Raw genomic sequence first — 19,286 nt, forward strand, 5'->3', positions numbered from 1 at the left:
AACATTACACAATGTATACACGTATCAAAAACATCACAGAGTATCCCACAAACGTACAATTTTAATGTGTCAATTTAAAAAAGCGACTGGAAAGGGTACACAAGGAAACATTCAGAGGTGACATCCATGTTCTATATCTTGTTAGGGGTAATAGTTACATTTATCAAAACTCAAGGAATTTTACATTTAAGATCTGTGTATTTTACTGTATGTACACTATAACTCAAATTAATAAAGAGAGTTAAAAGTAGTTTAAGAAATAGGGGTACTCCTCTTTTCAAAACCTGGTTATATTACTTTTATTTTGCGGTATTGGGGGTTAAACCCAGGGGAGCTCTACCACTGAATTACATCCCAGCCTCTTTATTTTTTGCTTTGAGATAGGGTCTCGCTAAGTCGTTGAGGCTGGCCTCGAATTTGCGATCCTCCTGCCTCAGCCTCCAGTGTACCTGGAATTACAGGTGTGTCCAGAGACAGAGCAAGCAGAATCATGGATTCAAAGGGTCCGGTTGGCTCTGCGACTGTAAGCACGTACTGCTTTCTACCTTGACTGCTGTACAAAGGTTTTGCCACAGTCTTCCCAGCTGTTGCGGCATCGGGAGGCGGGGTGGGAAACCGTGTAAGACCGCATTCTCAGGCACTAAAGCCACCAAGGCTCTCCCTGAGCTTCAGTTGGCCAACGGAGGATTCAGGGCCTCGAGCTGTTTCAAACGCCCCGCCGATCCGGACCAATCACAGCGCAGCTTCTTCCTTGGTTACCGCCAATCATCGACCGCTGTGTGTTGAGGGCGAAGAAAGGCGTAAGGAGCTGCGGGTCCCTCCATCTTTCTTGAGGGCAAGAACCTTTTTCTCTATTTTCCTGCCAGTCTTCCCTTCACACCAAAAGAAGGGACCCGGGGAAACAGGAGGGGCGGGGGAAACTACTGCAACGGCCATTATATTTAAGGGCAAATGAGACGCTGATGCCAGAGAAGCCAGAAAGTGCCATATTTGATATGCTTAAGAAACGGCGCCCTCAAAAACAACGAGTGGCAATTGAAGCCAAGTTGTCGCCATATTTTCTGAAGGCACCTTCCGGGTCCTTTAACCCGGGTGTCTATGTCCAAGCGGCCATGAAGTGAATAAACACCAAGGAGTTTTATTTGTCCCCATCCCTGAATCACTAGCAGCCAGTCCCTACTAATTCGATTCCCGGCAGCTTTCGGACGTCGAGGCTGGGCGGGGCCGGGGCCCGGGCAGCCCTTCCCGTGGACGAAGAAAGCTGAGGACAGGAGCGGGGAGGCGGTGGCCTCAGGAACAAGGCTACCGCTGCTTGGGGCTGGGAACCCCCATGGCGCCGCCCCCAGCCCCGCTCCTGGCGCTGAGACCCGGGGAGACCCGGCCTGGTTGCAGGGAGCCTGGGGCCGTGAGCTTCGCGGACGTGGCCGTGTACTTCTCCCCTGAAGAGTGGGGGTGTCTGCGGCCCGCGCAGAGGGCCCTGTACCGGGACGTGATGCGGGAGACCTACGGCCACCTGGGCGCGCTCGGTGAGGCCCCTGGCCAGAGCCCCCCTCCTCCTCCACCGGGTTTCACAGGGGGAGACGATACAGAAGGACCCAGTGGGTTGTGAGCCCTAATCCCGCACCACTCCACCAACAGCGCCAGCCACCTCCCATTCCCGGGCTTCAGGTACCCCCCTCGGGAGTCTTACCCTCCCACATCCGCTTCATCCAGGCAAGAGTATTTGCAGATTCTGTCCAGGTTGAGCATAAGTTCTGAGGAGGTGCCCTCACTCTGGCAGGGGGATGCCATCTTCCAGGACACCCTCTCAGGCCAGCACTGTGATCCCTATTCTCTCCCAGGATTCCCAGGCCCCAAACCAGCCCTCATCTCTTGGATGGAACAGGAGAGTGAGGCTTGGAGCTCCGCCGCCCAGGATCCTGAGGAGGGGGAAAGCCTGGGAGGAGCTCTGAGAGGTGAGGGATTGTCCCAGGTCTCCTCCCATCCCCCTTGATACTCTTCCTAGCAAAGTTTTCTTTCAGGTCCTCAATCTCAACTTCTCTAAAAAAATGAAAGAGCCAACCTATGTTGGATATTAGAAGAGGAAAGAAGGCAGACCTAGTACAAAGTTTGCAGAACTTGGGACATTAATCTTATTGACACCAGAGTAGGAGAATTAGGAGCCCAAGTCCAAGACTCAGGTTTCTAGGTCCCTCTGATAGAAAACACCATTCTCCCCTTCTCAAGAGCAACTAAAATGTCCCTAACAATGGGAGTGGCTTCAGATCTGCTTTTCACATTTCTCAAGCAAGGCAAAGTGGTATAAGAGAAAATACTGGTAATTGGTTAACTTTGGTCTTTTCCCCTCTTCATCCCCCAGGGGAGTGAACTGGAGCAAATGTTTCCTCATCTGTAAAACAGTCTTATCCTTCAAAAACTGAAGAAATCACATCAATAACTTTTGCTTATTGAGCATTTACTAAGTGATGAACACTTATTACTCATTTAATTCTCCCGTGGATCTTATGTAGTCAAGAAAACATTATTGTTCCCATTTTGACACATAAGGAAGGAGATCTGTTCACTTTCCACCAAAGCTGACTTGTTAATTACTAGCAGTATTTTTTTGGCACTACATAAGTAAAAACCACTCTATAACCTGAGATAATTTATGCAAAAGTGTTATAAAATGTACCTTAATACCTGTTTCTCAGGAAGCATCCCAAACAAGGAGAAGTTGGAACCCAAGGAAGGTCCCAGAGCCAAGAGACCCGGAAGGGTTCCTGGGAAGGAGCAGCATGAAGAGTTTGTTAAACACAACCCTGACTCCACTACTAGCAAGGCCTCTGCAAGAGCACAGCTGCCCATGAAAGCTTCCTGGGACCAGACGGCAGGTGCACAGTCCCCAGTCCCGGTGCCAGTGCCCAACGTGGATGCTCAGGCAAACCAGCGGCGCCACGTGTGTGCAGACTGCGGCCGCCGCTTCACCTACCCATCACTGCTGGTCAGCCACCGGCGCATGCACTCGGGCGAGCGGCCCTTCCCCTGCCCCGAGTGTGGCATGCGCTTCAAGAGGAAATTTGCCGTAGAAGCGCACCAGTGGATACACCGCTCCTGCTCTGGGGGTCGGCGAGGCCGGAGGCCTGGCATCCGGGCTGTGCCTCGGGCCCCTGTCCGAGGTGACCGGGACCCGCCAGTGCTCTTCCGGCACTACCCAGACATCTTTGAGGAGTGCGGGTGAGCAGCTCCCACCAGCTGGACTTGAACCTCATCTTGGCACTGACTGAGCCTGAGGTTGGCTCCCGAGTCAGGGATTTGGGAACTGATATTAATCCCTTGCACTTCCCTCAAGGATCCCTCAAGTTTCCAAACTTGTAAAAAAGAAAAGTGCCTGTAAAAATTTAAATAGATTAAAATTGATAGCCCTCCCCAAGTCTTTTGTTAAAAAAAAACAAAACAGGAGAGTGCGAGGCTGGACTTTTCTCAGTGTTACCTCAGTAGCAGGTGCAACTGAGACCTTGCCATCATCTCAGGAAACATCCACTGGCTCCCTGTCTACTTCAGAGGTAAATCTGAGGCCTGGGGAGAGAGGCCTGCTGGCAGACATAGTCCCCCAGGATGGGGGCAGGTGGTCCAAATCTGGTCTCTGCAGATTGCCCCAAGGCACTGGTGGCAAGTCATACATGCCCTCCCTCAGCCTCAGTTCCCTCATGTTTAAGAGGAAGGTAAATATCTACCTCAAAGGGTTCCTGTGAAGATTGAAATTTTAACAAGATGATATGTATGACATAGTAAATGTGCAATAAACATTTGTTGAAAAGACTGAATTACTGTCAATATTTTACACTTTATAAAGTGTAAAAAAGAGCTGGTTGTGGTGGTGCACACCTGTAATGCCAGCTGTACCAGATACTTGAAAAGCTGTGGCAGGAGGAACTCAAGTTTGATTTGAGGTCAGTCTTGATAATTTAGTGAGATCCTGTCTCAAAAATAAAATAAAATAAATAAATAACAAAAGAGGGGAGCTGGGGTTGGATGAAGTGGCACACACCTGTAATCCTAGCAACTTGGGAAGCTGAAGCAGGAGGATGTAAAGTTCCAGGCCAGCAGCCTGGGCAACTTAGTGAGATCCTATCTCAAAATAAAATTTTTAAAATGCTGGGGATTGGCCCAGTTACTTAGGAGGATGAGGCAGAAGGATCCACAAGTTCAAGGCCAGCCTCAGCTACTTAGTGAGGCCTTAAGCACCTTAGTGAGATCCTGTCTCAAAAAGTAAAAAGGACTGGGGATGCAGTTCATTGGTAAAGTGCTTGCCATTGGGTTCAATCCCTAGGATGGGGGTGGGGGATAAAAGAATAACAAAAGGGAAAGAGAAGTCAAGTGTGGTGATGTACACCTATAATCCCAGTGACTTAGGATGTTGAGGCAGGAGGATCACAAGTTTGAGGCCAGTCTGGGCAATTTAGTGAGACTGTGTCTGAAATTTTTGTTTTCTTCTTCCTTCTTTTCTTTGCAGTATGAGGGATTGAACCCAGCACCTGTGGCCTCCCACATGCCAGGTAAGTACTCTACCACTAAGCTATATCCCCAACTCTTCAAAAAAAAAAATTTTTTTTTAAGGGGCTGGCAATATGGCTCAGTGGTAGAGCACTCTTAGCATGTTTGACCCCCAGTACCAAAACAAGAAAAAGGAGAAGGAGGAGGAGGAGGAGAAAAAGGAATAGGAGTGGGGGAAGAGAAGGAGAAGGAGAAGAAGAAGGAGAAGGAGAAGCAGCTCCCTAGGGAGGGCATGGATACCAACAGTCATGTTTTACAAAGAAGTAAACTTGGGCTCAGATTTAGTGATTTCGTGATGTTCTCCAAGTTTGACTGCTATAACACAGCAAGGCTGGAAACTGACATACAGCCCCAATATTTCTACCACTTCTGAGAAGTCAGATCTGGGCAGAAAATATGGGTCAGGGACTAAGGATACAGAACCTAGCCCATCCTGCCTGGGGAGTCTGCGCAGAAAACTGAGCGCCTCAGCAAAGTTGGTGTCTGTTTCCACTTCAAAGATGGAGCCATCTGATTCAGTGACTGTATTGAAAGCTTTCTTTGGAGGGGCTGGGTGCTAAGGGAATTGCAAGATGAGAAAAGCTGACCTTATTCATTCATTCGTTCAGCAAACACTATCTGAGGCCTCTGTGGGTTTTGTGTTGGGCTCTGGGGTCACAGCTCACCCAGGTCCCACATGGAATGTGGAAGAAAGTGATTGGGGCAGGACAGGGAAACCCAGAGGCACCACCTAACTTAGCCTAGCTGGTGCTAAGCCAGGAAAAGCTGCTGGGAGAAGGAACTGTCCCTGCTTACCATGGCATGAGGAGGAACTGGTGTGGGGGAGGTTCTCCAGCAGAGGAAGCAGTAAGGGAGGCTTGTTTCACAAAAAGGATAGAAAAGAGACACAATTCAGGACAAGGGTAAGAGCACTGGCTCTAGGCATACTGGGTTCAGCTCCTGACTCACCTGCTCTTTGCCATGCAATCTTGGGCAAATCGTTGCTGGTGCAAGTCACTTCTCTGTGCCTCAGTTTCCTCGTCTCTAAAAGACTGGATAATAACAACACCTAACTCATAAGATTGGTATTAGGAACTGGTCATGGGGATGCACACCTGTAATCCCAGAGGCTAGGGAGGTTGAGGCAGGAAGATCCTGAGTTCAAAGCCAGCCTCTGCAATTTAGCAAGTACCTAAGCAACTCTGTGAGACCCTGTCTCTAAATAACATATAAAAAAAAGCGCGGGGGATGTGACTCAGTGGTTAAGTGCCCCTGGGTTCAATCCCTGGTACAAAGAAACAACAACAACAAACAAAACCCCAAAATCGGGGCTGGGGTTATAGCTCAGTGATGGAGCACTTGCCTCCTATGTGTGGGGCACTGGGTTCGATCCTCGGCACCACATAAAAATAAATAAAGATATTGTGTTCATTCACAACTAAAACAACAACAACAATGAAAAGCTTTAAAAAAAAAACCAAATGAAAACAACAACAAAAAATTGGTATAAAGATTATCAAGAAGAGAATCTTTCACATTTAGTGGGTTATTTTGTTTTGACTTGTTTTTGTTTTGCAGTGGTGAGGATCAAACTCAAGGCCTTGCACATGCTAGGGAAATACTCTACCACCACCAAGCTCTACCACCACCAGGCTCTACCATCCCCAATGCTCTACCACGACCAATGTTTTTGTTTTTTTGTGGAGTCTCACTACTATGCCCAGGTTGGTCTCAAATTCCTGGGGTCAAGCAATTCTCCCACCCCAGCCTCCCCAGGAACTGAAACTACAGATACCCATCACCATGCCTGGCTTCACATTAGTGTTTAATAAACATTGGTTATTATTAATACAAAATAGTATGTGGGAGGACCTAGCAGAGACTTGGCCAGGTCTTCTGAATCAAGAGAGGTGTCCTAGAGGAGGTGGAGCATGCGGGACTTGAAGAATGACAAAGTTTTCAACAGACTAGGTAGGCAAGCATGGGGAAAGGTCAGTAGTTCCACTTGACTGAACATAAAGAACTAGGTATGGGATAATGGAAGACAGGCAGCTGAGGGACAGGGGCACGTTTTAGTCAGCTCTCTGTCACTGTGACTGAAAGATTTGGCAAGAACAACGTAGAGAGGGGAAAGTTTATTTGGGCTGATAATTTCAGAGGTTCAGTCCATGTCCGCCGACTCCATAGCTTGCACCCAGTGAAGCAGAATATTATGGTGGAAGGGCAAGGTGTAAGAAAGCAGCTCAGGACATGACAGCCAGGAATCAAATGGGGGTCGGGGGCACTCTGTTCACCAGGGACAAAGTATATACCCTAAAATCAAGCACTCAGTGACGTATGTCTTCCAGTCATACCCAACCTGCCTATCCTCACAATCCAGTTAATCCACATTAGTGGATTAATTCACTGATTAGATTCAAACTCATTTCATCTCTGAACATTCTTGCATTGTCTTGCACATGACCTTAGGGGATATTTCATATCTAAACCATAACAGATCAAATCTGAGAGAGTAATCCATCCCATCAGAGGAGTTTTAAGTTTGTTTTGCAGGCACTCAGGAACCATAGAAAATTCTTGAACAAGAGCAGGACTGTTTGATAAGTGCTGTCAAAAGATGTCTTTGCAAGGTAGTGCGGAGTGAGATTGTGGAAGAAGCCTAGACACTAGAGATCTGTTGAGCAGCCGTGGGAGTTGGAGAGGAAAGGGTCTCAGGGGTTGGGGTGATTGGGGTGGGAAGAGCAGGGATACAGGGAACAGCAAGTGGAACCTTCTAAACTAGGGATGAGTTTGGTAAAGGTACAGAAAGGACACCTGTATCTGGACCCAGAAGTGCAAATTTATAGATGGGCTTGGAGAAGAGGGAGGGGCACATCACAGCAGCTCTGGCTTGCAAGAATGTGAAGTTTGGACTTGATTCTAAATAGTCCAGGATTATATTTGTCTGTACAGTGCTATGGATTAAACCCAGGGACTCACACATGCTTGGCAATTGCTGTACCACTGAGCCACATCCCCAGTTCCACCTAAATTATTTTTAAGAATACAGTACAGTGGTTTTAAGTACAATCATGTGTTAAGGACAGGGTTTCATTCTGAGAAATGCTGCCTTAGGCCTCTTCACTGTTGGGTGACTATCATAGAATACTTAAACTAAGAAGGATTTGACATCACCAGGCAATATAATTCCATGGGACCATTGTTGTACTTGCTATGGACCAAAAACCTCATCAGATGGCTCATGACTGTATATTCAAATTGTTATATGACCATCAAAACCATCAGGCTCCAGAAGTTCTTCATTTTCCCTAGCTGAAAGTCTGCACCCATGAAACACTGACATTTTTCCCTCCCTGACAACCACTGGCAACCACTGTTCCTTCTGTCCCTTTGTGTGTGTGAAGTTGACTCCTGTATGTGCACTGGGGGTTTAAGCAGTATGTTAAGGTGATCTTATTTGCATTAAACAAACAAACAAACAAACTGTACTCTGGCTGCTCTGCGAATGAACTACAGAGGGGGATGTAGGAAGGGTGGAGATGTGGCTGGAGATTAATGGGAAGTACCTGCTCTCTTCATGGGCTGGACATGGACAGCAAAAGAGGAAGTTGGAATGATGGTCTCAGGTTTTGGTCAAGTGAAGAGAAGGATGGAGGAGCCAGTTCCTGGAGTAACCCTGGAGTAACCCTGGGTGGACTTTTAAGCCTTTTAAGCTGGAAGAAAACTCCTGAGATCAATGTTTTAAGCAGGGTTTGGGAAGCAGTAGATGCAGTTCTTTCCTTCCTTTCTCCCTCCACTCCTTTTTTTTTTTTTTTTTTTCCAGTACTGGGGATGGAACTCAGGGCCTCATACATGCTAGGCAAGTATTCTACCACTGAGCTACATCCTCAGCCTTCTCTCTTTCCGGTACTAGGAATTGAATCCAGTGGTACTCTACCACTGAGCTATATCCCTAGCCCTTTCTATTTTTTCTCTGAGACAGGGTCTTGCTAAGTTGCCCAGGCTGGCCTTGAAACTTGCAGTTCTCTTATCTCAGCTTCCTAAGTAGTTGGGATTACAGATATGTGCCATTGCACTTGGTTCTTTCTTTCTTCTTTCCTTCCCTTTTTCCTCCCTCCCCCCCTCTCTCCCTCTCCAACCCCCTGTCTCTTTCAGCAGGCTCTCACCACATGCCCAGATTGGTCCCCAAATCATGGGCTTAAGGGATCCTTCTGCTTCAGCATTCCAAGTAGCTGGGACAACAGGCATGCACCATCACACCTTGTCTTCTTTCTTGAAGGCTGCCCTGTCCCTTAAATATGCTAAAGGAGCTCTCTAAGGGAGGGGGGGTGCCTAGTTTTCCCCCCGCAGGGTATTTCATGGGAATAATGCTCCACAGAATATAGTCAGAGAATGCTGAGGCCCAGAGACAGGAGGGAACTTACTGAGGGTCACACAGTTGAGTCAGTGGCAGAAGCAAGTCTGGAACCCAAATCTCCTGATTTCCCATTTCTTTTGCCTACAACAGACAGTCATGCAGGATGGATGGGAAAGGCAAAAGGTAGGGAGCCCAAAGACCAGCAAGGAGACTCCAGATTTAAATCTGTAAGGGCCTGAACAAGAGAAGCCCACTGATGAGGGCAGCCACTGGGTACCTTTGGTTCCTCCACCACTCACCCTTTCTCCTGGGCAATTTCATGTACTTCCCTTACACTTGAAATGACTTTCTTCCCCTTTTACATGACCCCTAAATGTATCTTTCTTATTTACTTTTCAATGCTTATCATAGCCTGTTATTATTAGTTTTTTTTTTTCCTTCAGGCTTATATGACTATGGAACAGTGCATGTGGCCAGAAGCAGCTTCTCTGATCTTAGGTCTTTGCTTCCTGTGCTACCCCATGTTACTACTTTATCTGGCCTCAAATTCCACTTCTCTCTGGTTGTTGAAAATTTGCCTTCACCAATTCTGTGTGTTCCAGCATGTGTTCCGGAGTCACATTGCCTGGATTTGAATCCTGACTCCACTACTCACTAGTTCTGTGGCCTGGAGCAAGGTAATCTCTCTGGGCCTTAGATTCCTGATAAACGAGATTGCCTATCTCTGAAGAGTTAAGTGAATTAACCAGAAAGAGCACTGAGAGTTTTGTTTTTTAAAGCAGGAATTGAACCCAAGGGTGCTTAATCACTGAGCCACAAACCCAGCCCTTTTTATTTTTTGAGACAGGGTCTTGCTGAGTTGCTTAGGGCCTCGATAAATTGCTAAGGTTGGCTTTGAATTTGCCATCCTCCTGATCAGCCTCCCCAGCCGCTGGATTACAGGTGTACAACATCTGCCCTGCCGCACGTAAACTCTTGCACATAGTAAATGATCAATTGGGGAAAATGAATACTATTAATGTCTTCAGTTATATCACAGAACCAAGTGCAGTTTTGTATAGTGGGCTATTGTCTTCTTTTGGAGTACCTGGAATTAAGAAATCCCCAGGAAGTAGAGCTTTACAACAAATGAGGGGCTGGGGATGTAGCTCAGAGGTAGAAAGCTTCCCTAGTATGCTCAAAGCCCTGGGTTTGAGCTCCAGCACCACAAAAAAGTAAAAACAAATAAATAAATAAAACAAACGAATCCTGTCATCCATTAATGCACCTAATTTTTAATACAATCATACCTTAATACATTTAAAATTCAGTTCATTTTCATATGGTCAGCAGGGGTCAGCATATTCAAAGTGTTCACGTTGCTTTTCTGGAACATACCTGGAGGAGGCAGTGCGAGGCACTGGAAAAGGCTCGTGTTTAGTACTATGAAGACCTGAAATCACTGAAGGGGTCTGCCTTTGGTTAGCACCCGGGCTTTGGCTTTTTCTTCTCTAAAATGACGTTTAACTCCTAAGGCATTGAGAGATAGTGGGCCCAATGTCCTCAGAGCTAGTAAGTATATGGAGTATATGGTATTCATAGACTATCTTTAGAGGAATATTTAAGAAACTGATAATAAAGTAACAGAATGAGAGGTGACATCACTGAATATTCTTCCGCACCTGGTAAATGAATTTTTTAAAGAAATAAATGAGTTTGTTAAAAAAAAAAATTATTTTCTGAAGTTCAGATCCCTGGGTGGGCCTTCTTGCTGAAATTGGGGTGGGTGCATCAGCCTCCCTGACCCCATCTTTTCCCACTTCTGGACCACTCGCCGCCGCCGGCCCTGAGCTCGTAGCCGAAGCGGCCGAGGCCATCTTAACTGTGGGCAAGGGGAGTGGCCAAGGCCACTTGAGGAACAACAACAGAAGACAGACCGTTTCTAGGGGAAACAATCCAGGTTACTGACACCAGGTTGGCATTCAAGCTGTTCAGCGACTTTTTCTAAAATGAAAAGAACCGAGGATGCAGGCATCTTTTCTGAGGGCACCTTAGTTTCATGGCCCCCCGCACCACCGGGTTCGTGTAACTGGCGTTTCTCGCTGTCCTACAGCGGCCGCACCCAAAGCTATTTCCGGTGCCAAGGCTTGAAACAGCCCCCTCCCCCGCGCCGTCTCCCGCTTTGTTGGCCCCCAGATTCCTTAGCATCGCTCTCTGGGGTAGCGGAACTCTTGTCTTCCTCCTGATGTGCCTCTGAAGGCTTGGCAGGACTAAGAAGGGTAAAGAGACCAAAAGCCGTGAGCTTCGCAGACGTGGTGGTGCAGGTCTCCCTGGGGCAGTGAGGTGCTTGCCTTATGGGGGTGTCCACGTGCCCGTGAGGTCTAGCTGATGGGGATTTCTGAAAAGGGAAGAGGGCGGGTGGCAGGGGCAGGGCCTTGTGTCAGACTCGCCCCAGCTTGATGGGGTCAGATCAACCTCACTGAAATTCCTAACTGCTTCCCCTGCCAGATTCCTCCAGTGGCCTCTCGGGATCTACTGTAAAAAGATCAGAGTATATACCACAGTGGCCAGCATGCTCCGTCCCTTGGAATTCCAACCAGCTCACTACCTACAGATAAACCACCCATTTAGGTTACATCTCCAAATTTAATTCATCCTTTAATGCTGTCAAATGTCACCTCAAGAAATTCCTCCCGGAGCTGGATGTGGTGGCTTACCCCTATAATTCCAGCGACTCTGAAGATTGAGGCAAGAGCATTCAGGTTCAAGGCTAGCCTCTGCAACTTAGCAAGGCCCTGTTTCAAAAAAATGGAAAAAGGGTTGGGGATGTAGTTCAGTAGTAGAATGCCTTGGGTTCAATTTTGAGGGGAAAAATTCTCCTGAATTCCTTCTACCCATGCTAGAAAACTACTCAGAACCGTGGCTCTGTGTCTTATTTGTATAGCCTTGGAGGTCTATACAGTCTGCCCAGAAGGTCTTTCAGAAACTTGTGCCAGTGAAATTCATACCTGGTATCTCTCTTCTCCAGCTTACTGTCAAATTAGAATAGAAACTTTATTTTGGTTTAACAGTGACTCCAACACCCAGAACATCTAGAACAATGCCCTGTGGGGAAGAGATGCTCCATTTTCATTCAATTAGTGCACAGGTAATTTTTTTGTTGGTGTGCGGGTATCAGGGACTGAACCCAGGGGTGTTTAACCAGAGCCATATCCCCAGGCCTTTTTATTTTTTATTTTGAAACAGGGTCTCACTAAGTTGCTTAGGGCCTTGCTAAGTTGCCCAAGCTGGCCTCGAACTCCAGAGTTGCTGGGATTACAGGCATGTGCAACCCTGCTGTGCTATGCACAGGTAATCTTAGGATAGGTTTCATAAGTGTTGAGTGTTTTTCCCAGGATTCTTACACCCCAAAGCAGCATCTATCTCCTCGGTGAAGGAGGAATCTCAGCTGTGGGGCCCAGATACTCAGGATCACTAGGAAGACAATCCTGAAAGCCAGTAGGGACAGTATCCTGGTTCTAGCTAGAAGAATATTCTGTTGAGCAAGAAACATCATCTACATATTCTTTGCTGCCAGTGTTACTAATTTCTTCTGACCTGAATTTCTAACACACACTGGAGCCTGGGATTTTGACCTTCTTCTTACTTAATTGGCTTTGAGACATCCAGTGGTACCATGATCAGGCCATACTATATGAATCACTCAAACTTGAGGTCAGTGGCAGAGTGTGAATTCAAATTTAGGTGGAGGCGGTTCACCTTTCCATCTCCAGTTCCCTAAGCAGCTGCTCCTATGGTCCGTCATAGGATGTGTGATTGGCCTGCCTGCCTGGTAAGCCCCTTAGTTACCCAACACCATCCAGGGGTGGGGTGGCTCCCAGGGGCTAGATACCCATCTGAATGCTGCTGCTGTTGTGAGGTTTGATGTCGTTACCTAAATATAAGTAAGCCTTGGGGAAGTTCCAGGGCAGCGGGGCAGGTAGATTTTGAATCTTTGTTAAAAAAAAAAGAAAAGAATCTATTTTCTTTCTCAGTAGCTACTCAGAAAAAAAATAAACAAAAAACCAATACATTTAGAAGAGGCCAGCAAGGGGGTCTATTTGGGAGTTGTCATGACCTTCTGAGCTCAGAGACACGGATGTGGTTTCTGAGTCTCTAGCCAATGCTCCATGTATCCCAGGCCTTCCCCAAACCCTCAATTTGTGCCAGGTTTCAACACCTGGCACTCACCCAGCAACCTCATGGCTGTTCCCAGGGGTAGTCATGCTTTGCCAAAACCTTCAGCCTTGCCCAGTGCACTGCAGGGAGTGACCTTTTGCCTGCAGCACCTGTTTCTACCACAGCGAGGATCACAGGAACAAATAGTGTTTTTATGTCTGTCCTTTTAGGAGGTGACAAAATACCATTGCTCTGTTTTGTTGTTGTTGTTGTTTTTTTTTTTTTTTGGGTACTGGGGATCGAACCCAGGGCCTTGTGTTTATAAGGCAAGCACTCTACCGACTGAGCTATCTCCCCAGCCCCAATACCACTGCTCTTAAGGGAAGTTTTCAATGTTCTCTTGTGTTCTTTAGGGACCTGAAAGTCTGGGAGAGCCAGGACTGGGATGTAGACCCTTGGGGGCAACTCTACACCTTCACCCTTTCCAACCCACTCTCCAACAAACCTTTCTTCTCAGTTGGTCTGACCCTGCCCAAGCTCTTTGTCTCCTCCCCAAGTCTGTTGTGATCAACTCTTTATTTGTCCAGCTACCCTGAGTGTGGGTGTTGAGAACAAGGTGACATCTGTGCAGCCATGTTGTATGAACAAGCCATTTTGGGAACTGGCCTGTAAACCCCCCCCCCCCCAGGAAAGGGCACACAAGTGCTACCCTCAAGAGTCAATACAGGACAAACAGGATATACTGGGTCCCTGGGGTTTATCAAGGCTGTTAAGAGATATCTGTCGGAGAAATGGGCAGCTGCCTGGGAACCTTATCTATCAAGGGGGGAGGGGGTTAGCCCTGACTCATCTCCTGCATAGTTCACCCCTTCCCTCCTCCCTTCTTCCTCCAGGACCGTTCAGTTCTGGCGGGATCCAGTGAGAATCAAATAGATTGGTGGGACCCAACCAAAGAGGACAAATGTTTAGCTGTTCAAATGTTAACCAATAATATACAGGTCTTTATGTGTGAATGCTTGAAAATTTCTTAAATAGAGTGTTTTCTCACCCCTCGGGGTGCTCCCCATTCAGCCATTGTAGCAGTCTGAGAGGCTGGTTTGCGGTCCAAGCTTGAGCTTGCAATAAAACCTCGTTGTGTGTCTTGCGTTATCGTGTGTGCACATTGACTCTCTGGGGATTGGTTGATATTGAACCCCAATATGGGGAGAAGCATCCACTAAGCAAAGTGTCAGGTGAAAGCCTCAGGAGGTCTTTGAAAGAAGGCAAGCAGGCAAAAGTTCCATACTAGACAGCAGACTTGTTGAAGAGGTGGTCTTTTTGTGAAGTGTGTGAAATGCTGTGATTGATTTAGCCTCTCCAGAGAAAAAAACAACTCTCCCTAGGGCTGGGTATGTATGAAGGCATGTGGGAGCTTAGTTGGCAGTCAATAAATGAGAGGGGGTTTTAGGGTTAGAGATGACAACATAGGTTTAAAAAAAGATCTGAGGCAGGATTGGGGGTATGCTTGGGAAAGAAAGTGATGAGTTCAGTTTGTTATTTTTTTTGTTTTTGCTTTTTGCAATACTGGCACACATACTGTCAAACTCTCTACCATTGAGGTACACCCATTCCCAAAGAGATCAGTTTGAGCCATGTGGAATCCAAGGTGCTTGTGAAACACCCAGGCCTAGCCAGGGAAGCAGTGGACCTCCAAAGGCAGGTACTGCAGGCGGGTGGGGGGAGAATAAGCTTGTACAAGAGGGTCCTTCTGTCCTTTCTCAGTCTCTAGGCTATGCTCCCCAGCTGCCCCCATTACCTAGGGTGTCCAGAATTTCAGTCTTGGACACACTTCCAGTGGAAAAGTTTCACTTTTATCTGTTTTTGTTTTGTTTTGTTTTGTTTTTTTTAACTGCCAACACTGAGAAATGGCTACTGTCATAGTTTTTGAGCTAATAACTTGAGCTAATAACATAACAAGAGAGTGATGAGCTGGAGCTGGGCTATAAACGACCCAGAAAAGCAAACTAATGTCCCAATCCCAAGGGCACAGAGATCAGTTCCCGCCCGCGCCGACTCTCCCAAGAGTCGCCTTGCGCCTAACTCTGGCAGGGAGGGACGCGGGGCGGGTTCTCAGACTGGCACCTGTAGCCGCCGCGGCCATTTTGGATGAGGGCAGGAAGACAAAGCGACCGGTAAACATCCGAGTGGCATCACCGTGGGCATGACGGCATGGGAGCAAAGTTCGAGAGGCCGCGTTGCCGCCATTTTTATGAAGGCATCTCTCGGTTCTGATTATGTATCCGCCCCTCTCAGTTTTCATCCACTCCAGTGGGCCCACGCGAGGCCGGGGCTTGCTCCCTCCTGGCCCTAATTCCCTCCCTCCGACCCCCGGGCCTGGGCTGGGGAGGCGTTCTTGAGCACGGGGCGCTCCGCAGAGCCAGGTTCGGTAGGGGGAGGTAGCTGGCCTGTCGCTGGGACTGGCAGTTTCCATGGCGCCGCCTCTGCCTCCTGTCCCCGCCCGGGAACCGAATGGGGCCGAAACACAGTGCGGGAAGCCGGGGGCCGTGAGCTTCGCGGACGTGGCCGTGTACTTCTCCCGGGAGGAGTGGGGGTGTCTGCGGCCGGCGCAGAGGGCGCTGTACCGGGATGTGATGCGCGAGACCTACCTCCACCTGAGCGCTCTCGGTGAGAGCCCTGCCTGCCCACGGGGGCCCACATTCCCCGTATATCCTGGGTCCTGCACGTGGAGTGGGGGGCCCAAGGTCGGGAAGTCGGGACCGTGTGGACAGGCCTCTCCACAACGCGGGGTTTGCGTTATTCCCAGGAGGCGGAGGTACCAAGCCAGCGCTCATCTCCTGGGTGGAGGAAGAGGCCGAACTGTGGCATCCAGATGCCCAGGATCCCGAGGTCGCCAACGGCCCAACAGAAGCAGATACAGGTGAAATAAATATGTACTCAGGCTCAAGGGGAATTACCTACTTAGCAGTTTCTTCCCTGAATTGCTTTCTCAGCTGAGACCATCATTCCTGGCCCCTGCCTGGCTTCTGGACTCAGCCTAGAAAGAGGCGGTTGGACCCACCTGACTCCACTCCTCAGAGCTCCTCACACATAAACTTTCTTGCTAGTTCCCCCCACACCATCACTGGCTTCTCTACCACCTTCTGTGTGTAGTTCATTTTCTCTTGCTTCTATTGCTTACTTTCTTCAGTTCGTCCTGTCAACCTTCACAAAGTGCTCAGCCTCGATTAACTTATTGCTGGCCACATTCATGCCTTTCTTTAAGCTGTTCCTGCTGCTGGGAACATCCAGTAAGCCTCCATTCATCTTTCATGATCCAGCCCAGGGGTGACCTTCCTGCCCCCAAGTGCCATTTCCCTAGCCCCGAGGGAGAATGTACTGCTCTTTCCTCCCCTCCTTTCTGTCTCTGCAGCTGAGGCAAGGTGTCACTTAAAGATCCTCTGCCCATTCTTCACTAAGTCCCAGAGACAGCCGTGGGTCCAGAAAGTGGCATATCTGAGAGGCCTGTCACCATGCAGGGGTGTGGGATTCAAGGACCAAGAAGAGCCTGAGTCTGAGCTTTCCCCCACCTATCTCCCAGCAGGTTCCAGAAACAAGGAAGAAAAAAGAGAAAGGGAAGAGACTGAAGCACTGGAGAAGCCACTCTCTGGGGACTCTCGAATTCCTGAGCAGAAGGTTCCCCAACCATCCTCAGCTGGGTTGCCTTCCAGCTTAGAGAGGCGATCCAAGGTCCGTCACCGGGGTCGCCCTCCACTCCGTGCCCACCCATCTGTCCCAAGAGCAGATCAGCGTCATGGCTGCTACGTGTGCGGCAAGAGTTTCGCCTGGCGCTCCACACTGGTCGAGCATCTGTACACCCACACAGGCGAGAAGCCCTTCTGTTGCCCTGACTGTGGCAAGGGCTTCGGCCGGGCTTCCTCCCTGAGTAAGCACCGGGCCATCCACCGAGGGGAGCGGCCCCATCGCTGCCCTGACTGTGGCCGGGCCTTCACGCAGCGCTCCGCCCTCACTACCCACCTGCGTGTCCACACCGGCGAGAAGCCCTACCGCTGTGCTGACTGTGGCCGCTGCTTCAGCCAGAGCTCTGCCCTCCACCAGCATCAGCGGGTGCACAGCGGCAAGACCCCTTTCCCCTGCGCGGACTGTGGCCGGGCCTTCGCCCACGCCTCAGACCTTCGGCGCCATTTGCGCACCCACACAGGCGAGAAGCCCTACCCGTGCCCAGACTGTGGGCGATGTTTCCGGCAGAGCTCTGAAATGGCAGCCCACAGGCGTACCCACAGTGGCGAGCGACCCTATCCCTGCCCTCAGTGTGGCAGGTGCTTTGGTCAGAAGTCAGCCATGGCCAAGCACCAGTGGGTCCATCGACCAGGAGCCGGGATACGCAGGGGCCAGGGGCCTAGTGGGTTGTGTCTGACCCTGGCTCCTAGCCCAGGGGACCTGGACCCACCTGTAGGCTTCCAGCTCTATCCAGAGATATTCCAGGAGTGTGGGGGACAGCCTCAAAAGTGAGAAAACAAAGGGTGAAGATCTAGGCCTAGCCTGAAGCCCCAGATTAGCTCAGGGGCATGAACTTCTGTGGTGGCCTCCAGAGAAGTCACAGAATTCATAAGAGCTGAACCTGGGGACTGAGGATGGTCTTACAGGCCTTTAGGAGCTTCATCTGCTGATGCCTTGCTCCCTACTGCCCAGGCTCTATAAGCTCTCCCCCTCCCATTTGAGGTAGGGCTGTAGTAACCCTCACTGGAGCTCCCTATGGGGGAAAAAGGCAATTTCTCAGCTCAGAAGTATCAAAAGGATCGAAGTCAAAGAGAACCTTGTTTGACCCATTGTCTCCTTAATGCAGAAGTTAAAACTCGTTGTCCCATCCTGAATCAGGCCTGTGGCTGCCTTGTTTACTTATTTTGACCCAGGCAGCATTTTCAAATGTTATAAATTAGCAATCAAGACTTAAATCTCAAGAGGCTGAGGCAGGAGACTTGCCAGTTCAAGGTCAGTCTCAAAAAAAAAAAAAAAAAAAGATTTGAAAAGGGCTAGCATGGGCAAAGGTCCTGGGTTTAATCCCCAGCACCATAAAATAATGATGCTAATAAAATTGGGGTATTTCACACAAAAATCCAGGTTTCTGGCTTCTCTTGAAAAATCCAAAGATTTGGCAGCTTGACCTAAATTCCCATTAAACCGCAACTGATAGGAGCAGATCAGCAGCTTCTCCCTCAGTGAAGCCAGTGCTCTTCAATAACCAAGGCCCATACCTTGGTTATTGAAGACCATATTAGCTCCTGATAGTCTCAGTTGCCACTTGTCATGGCTTGCTTTTAGTATTTTTCTTAAAGTAGAGCAAAAAGAGAAAGTAAATTGTTCCTGAAGCCATGTCTTTGACAAAGCAGGCCTTCTCCCTCTGGACCTGCTGGGCCCCTGGTAGTCATTTGAGTTTACAAACCAGTGTCTACAGTGTTTAGGTTTTCCTGACCAGGACAGGGTACACATGTGAGAGGGTGGCAAGAGGGAAGTAACAGCAAGGTTTGTTTCAGATTTTTGTTCTCCCCCGTTTTATGGTTTACAAAGTACTGTCTTGTCCATTGACTCATTTTACCCTTATAACAGCCCAGGAAAGGAAGCACCTTGCTTGAAGAGGACAACCCAGTCAGGATTAGGCAGTAAGGGTCAAATTGGTCACTCCAAACTGAGTGTGACATCTGCCACACCACAGTACCACTCTCAGTTGACCAGCAGCTCCTGTTTTTTTTTTATTTTTATTTTTTGGTTTTGGTACCAGGGATTGAATCCAGGAGTATTTGACCACTGAACCACATCCACAGCCCTTTTTATATTTTATTTTTTTATTTTGAGACTGGGTCTTAAGTTGATTGGAGCCTCATTAAGTTACTGAGAATAGCCTTGAACTTTTGATCCTCCTGCCTCAGCCTCCAGAGTTGCTGGGATTATAGGCATGTGCCACCGTACCTGGCAGGTCCTGGTTTTGAAGAGGAAGGCCTCAGACCTTCCTGAGAGACCTCAGATCTTATCCACCCTAGAAGGTCTCCTCACACTTTTGAAGTGGAGTTCTTTCTTGTCCTTTTGCATTTGTGGACATTGGGATCAGGTGAGGCTAGGCAACCTGTCCCCTAGGTCACAAACACACACACAGTGAAACTCCATGGTTCTCAGTTATTTTTTAAAAATTTTGTACCAGGGTTTGAACCCAGGGGCACTTAACCACTGAGCCAAATCCCCAGTCCTTTTTAGTTTTTTATTTAGAGACAGGGTGTTGCTGAGT

At 48.5% G+C, this 19,286-nt stretch overlaps 1 protein-coding gene across 1 annotated transcript; it reads left to right on the plus strand.

Annotated features, from left to right (window-relative positions):
• Positions 1-1,018: 1,018 nt before the first annotated feature.
• On the plus strand, positions 1,019-18,823 carry LOC124969930 (zinc finger protein 764-like). The gene is made up of 8 exons (XM_047532942.1): positions 1,019-1,526; positions 1,842-1,955; positions 2,694-3,216; positions 13,423-13,565; positions 15,098-15,180; positions 15,439-15,673; positions 15,813-15,926; positions 16,587-18,823. Exons 1-8 carry the CDS (start codon positions 1,331-1,333, stop codon positions 17,516-17,518), a joined length of 2,340 nt encoding a protein of 779 aa, XP_047388898.1. The 5' UTR covers positions 1,019-1,330; the 3' UTR covers positions 17,519-18,823.
• The last annotated feature ends 463 nt before the right edge of the window (positions 18,824-19,286 follow it).

This window comes from Sciurus carolinensis, chromosome 18, assembly GCF_902686445.1.
Source record: "Sciurus carolinensis chromosome 18, mSciCar1.2, whole genome shotgun sequence".
Lineage (NCBI taxonomy): Eukaryota > Metazoa > Chordata > Mammalia > Rodentia > Sciuridae > Sciurus > Sciurus carolinensis.

Excerpts from the sequence above, each read along its gene's own strand:
- LOC124969930 (XM_047532942.1), top strand. The coding sequence starts at position 1,331 with ATGGCGCCGCCCCCAGCCCCGCTCCTGGCGCTGAGACCCGGGGAGACC. Across the intron at positions 1,527-1,841 it reads CGGCCACCTGGGCGCGCTCG|GATTCCCAGGCCCCAAACCA; the intron begins GTGAGGCCCCTG and ends ATTCTCTCCCAG. Across the intron at positions 15,927-16,586 it reads CCCAACAGAAGCAGATACAG|CAGGTTCCAGAAACAAGGAA; the intron begins GTGAAATAAATA and ends CCTATCTCCCAG.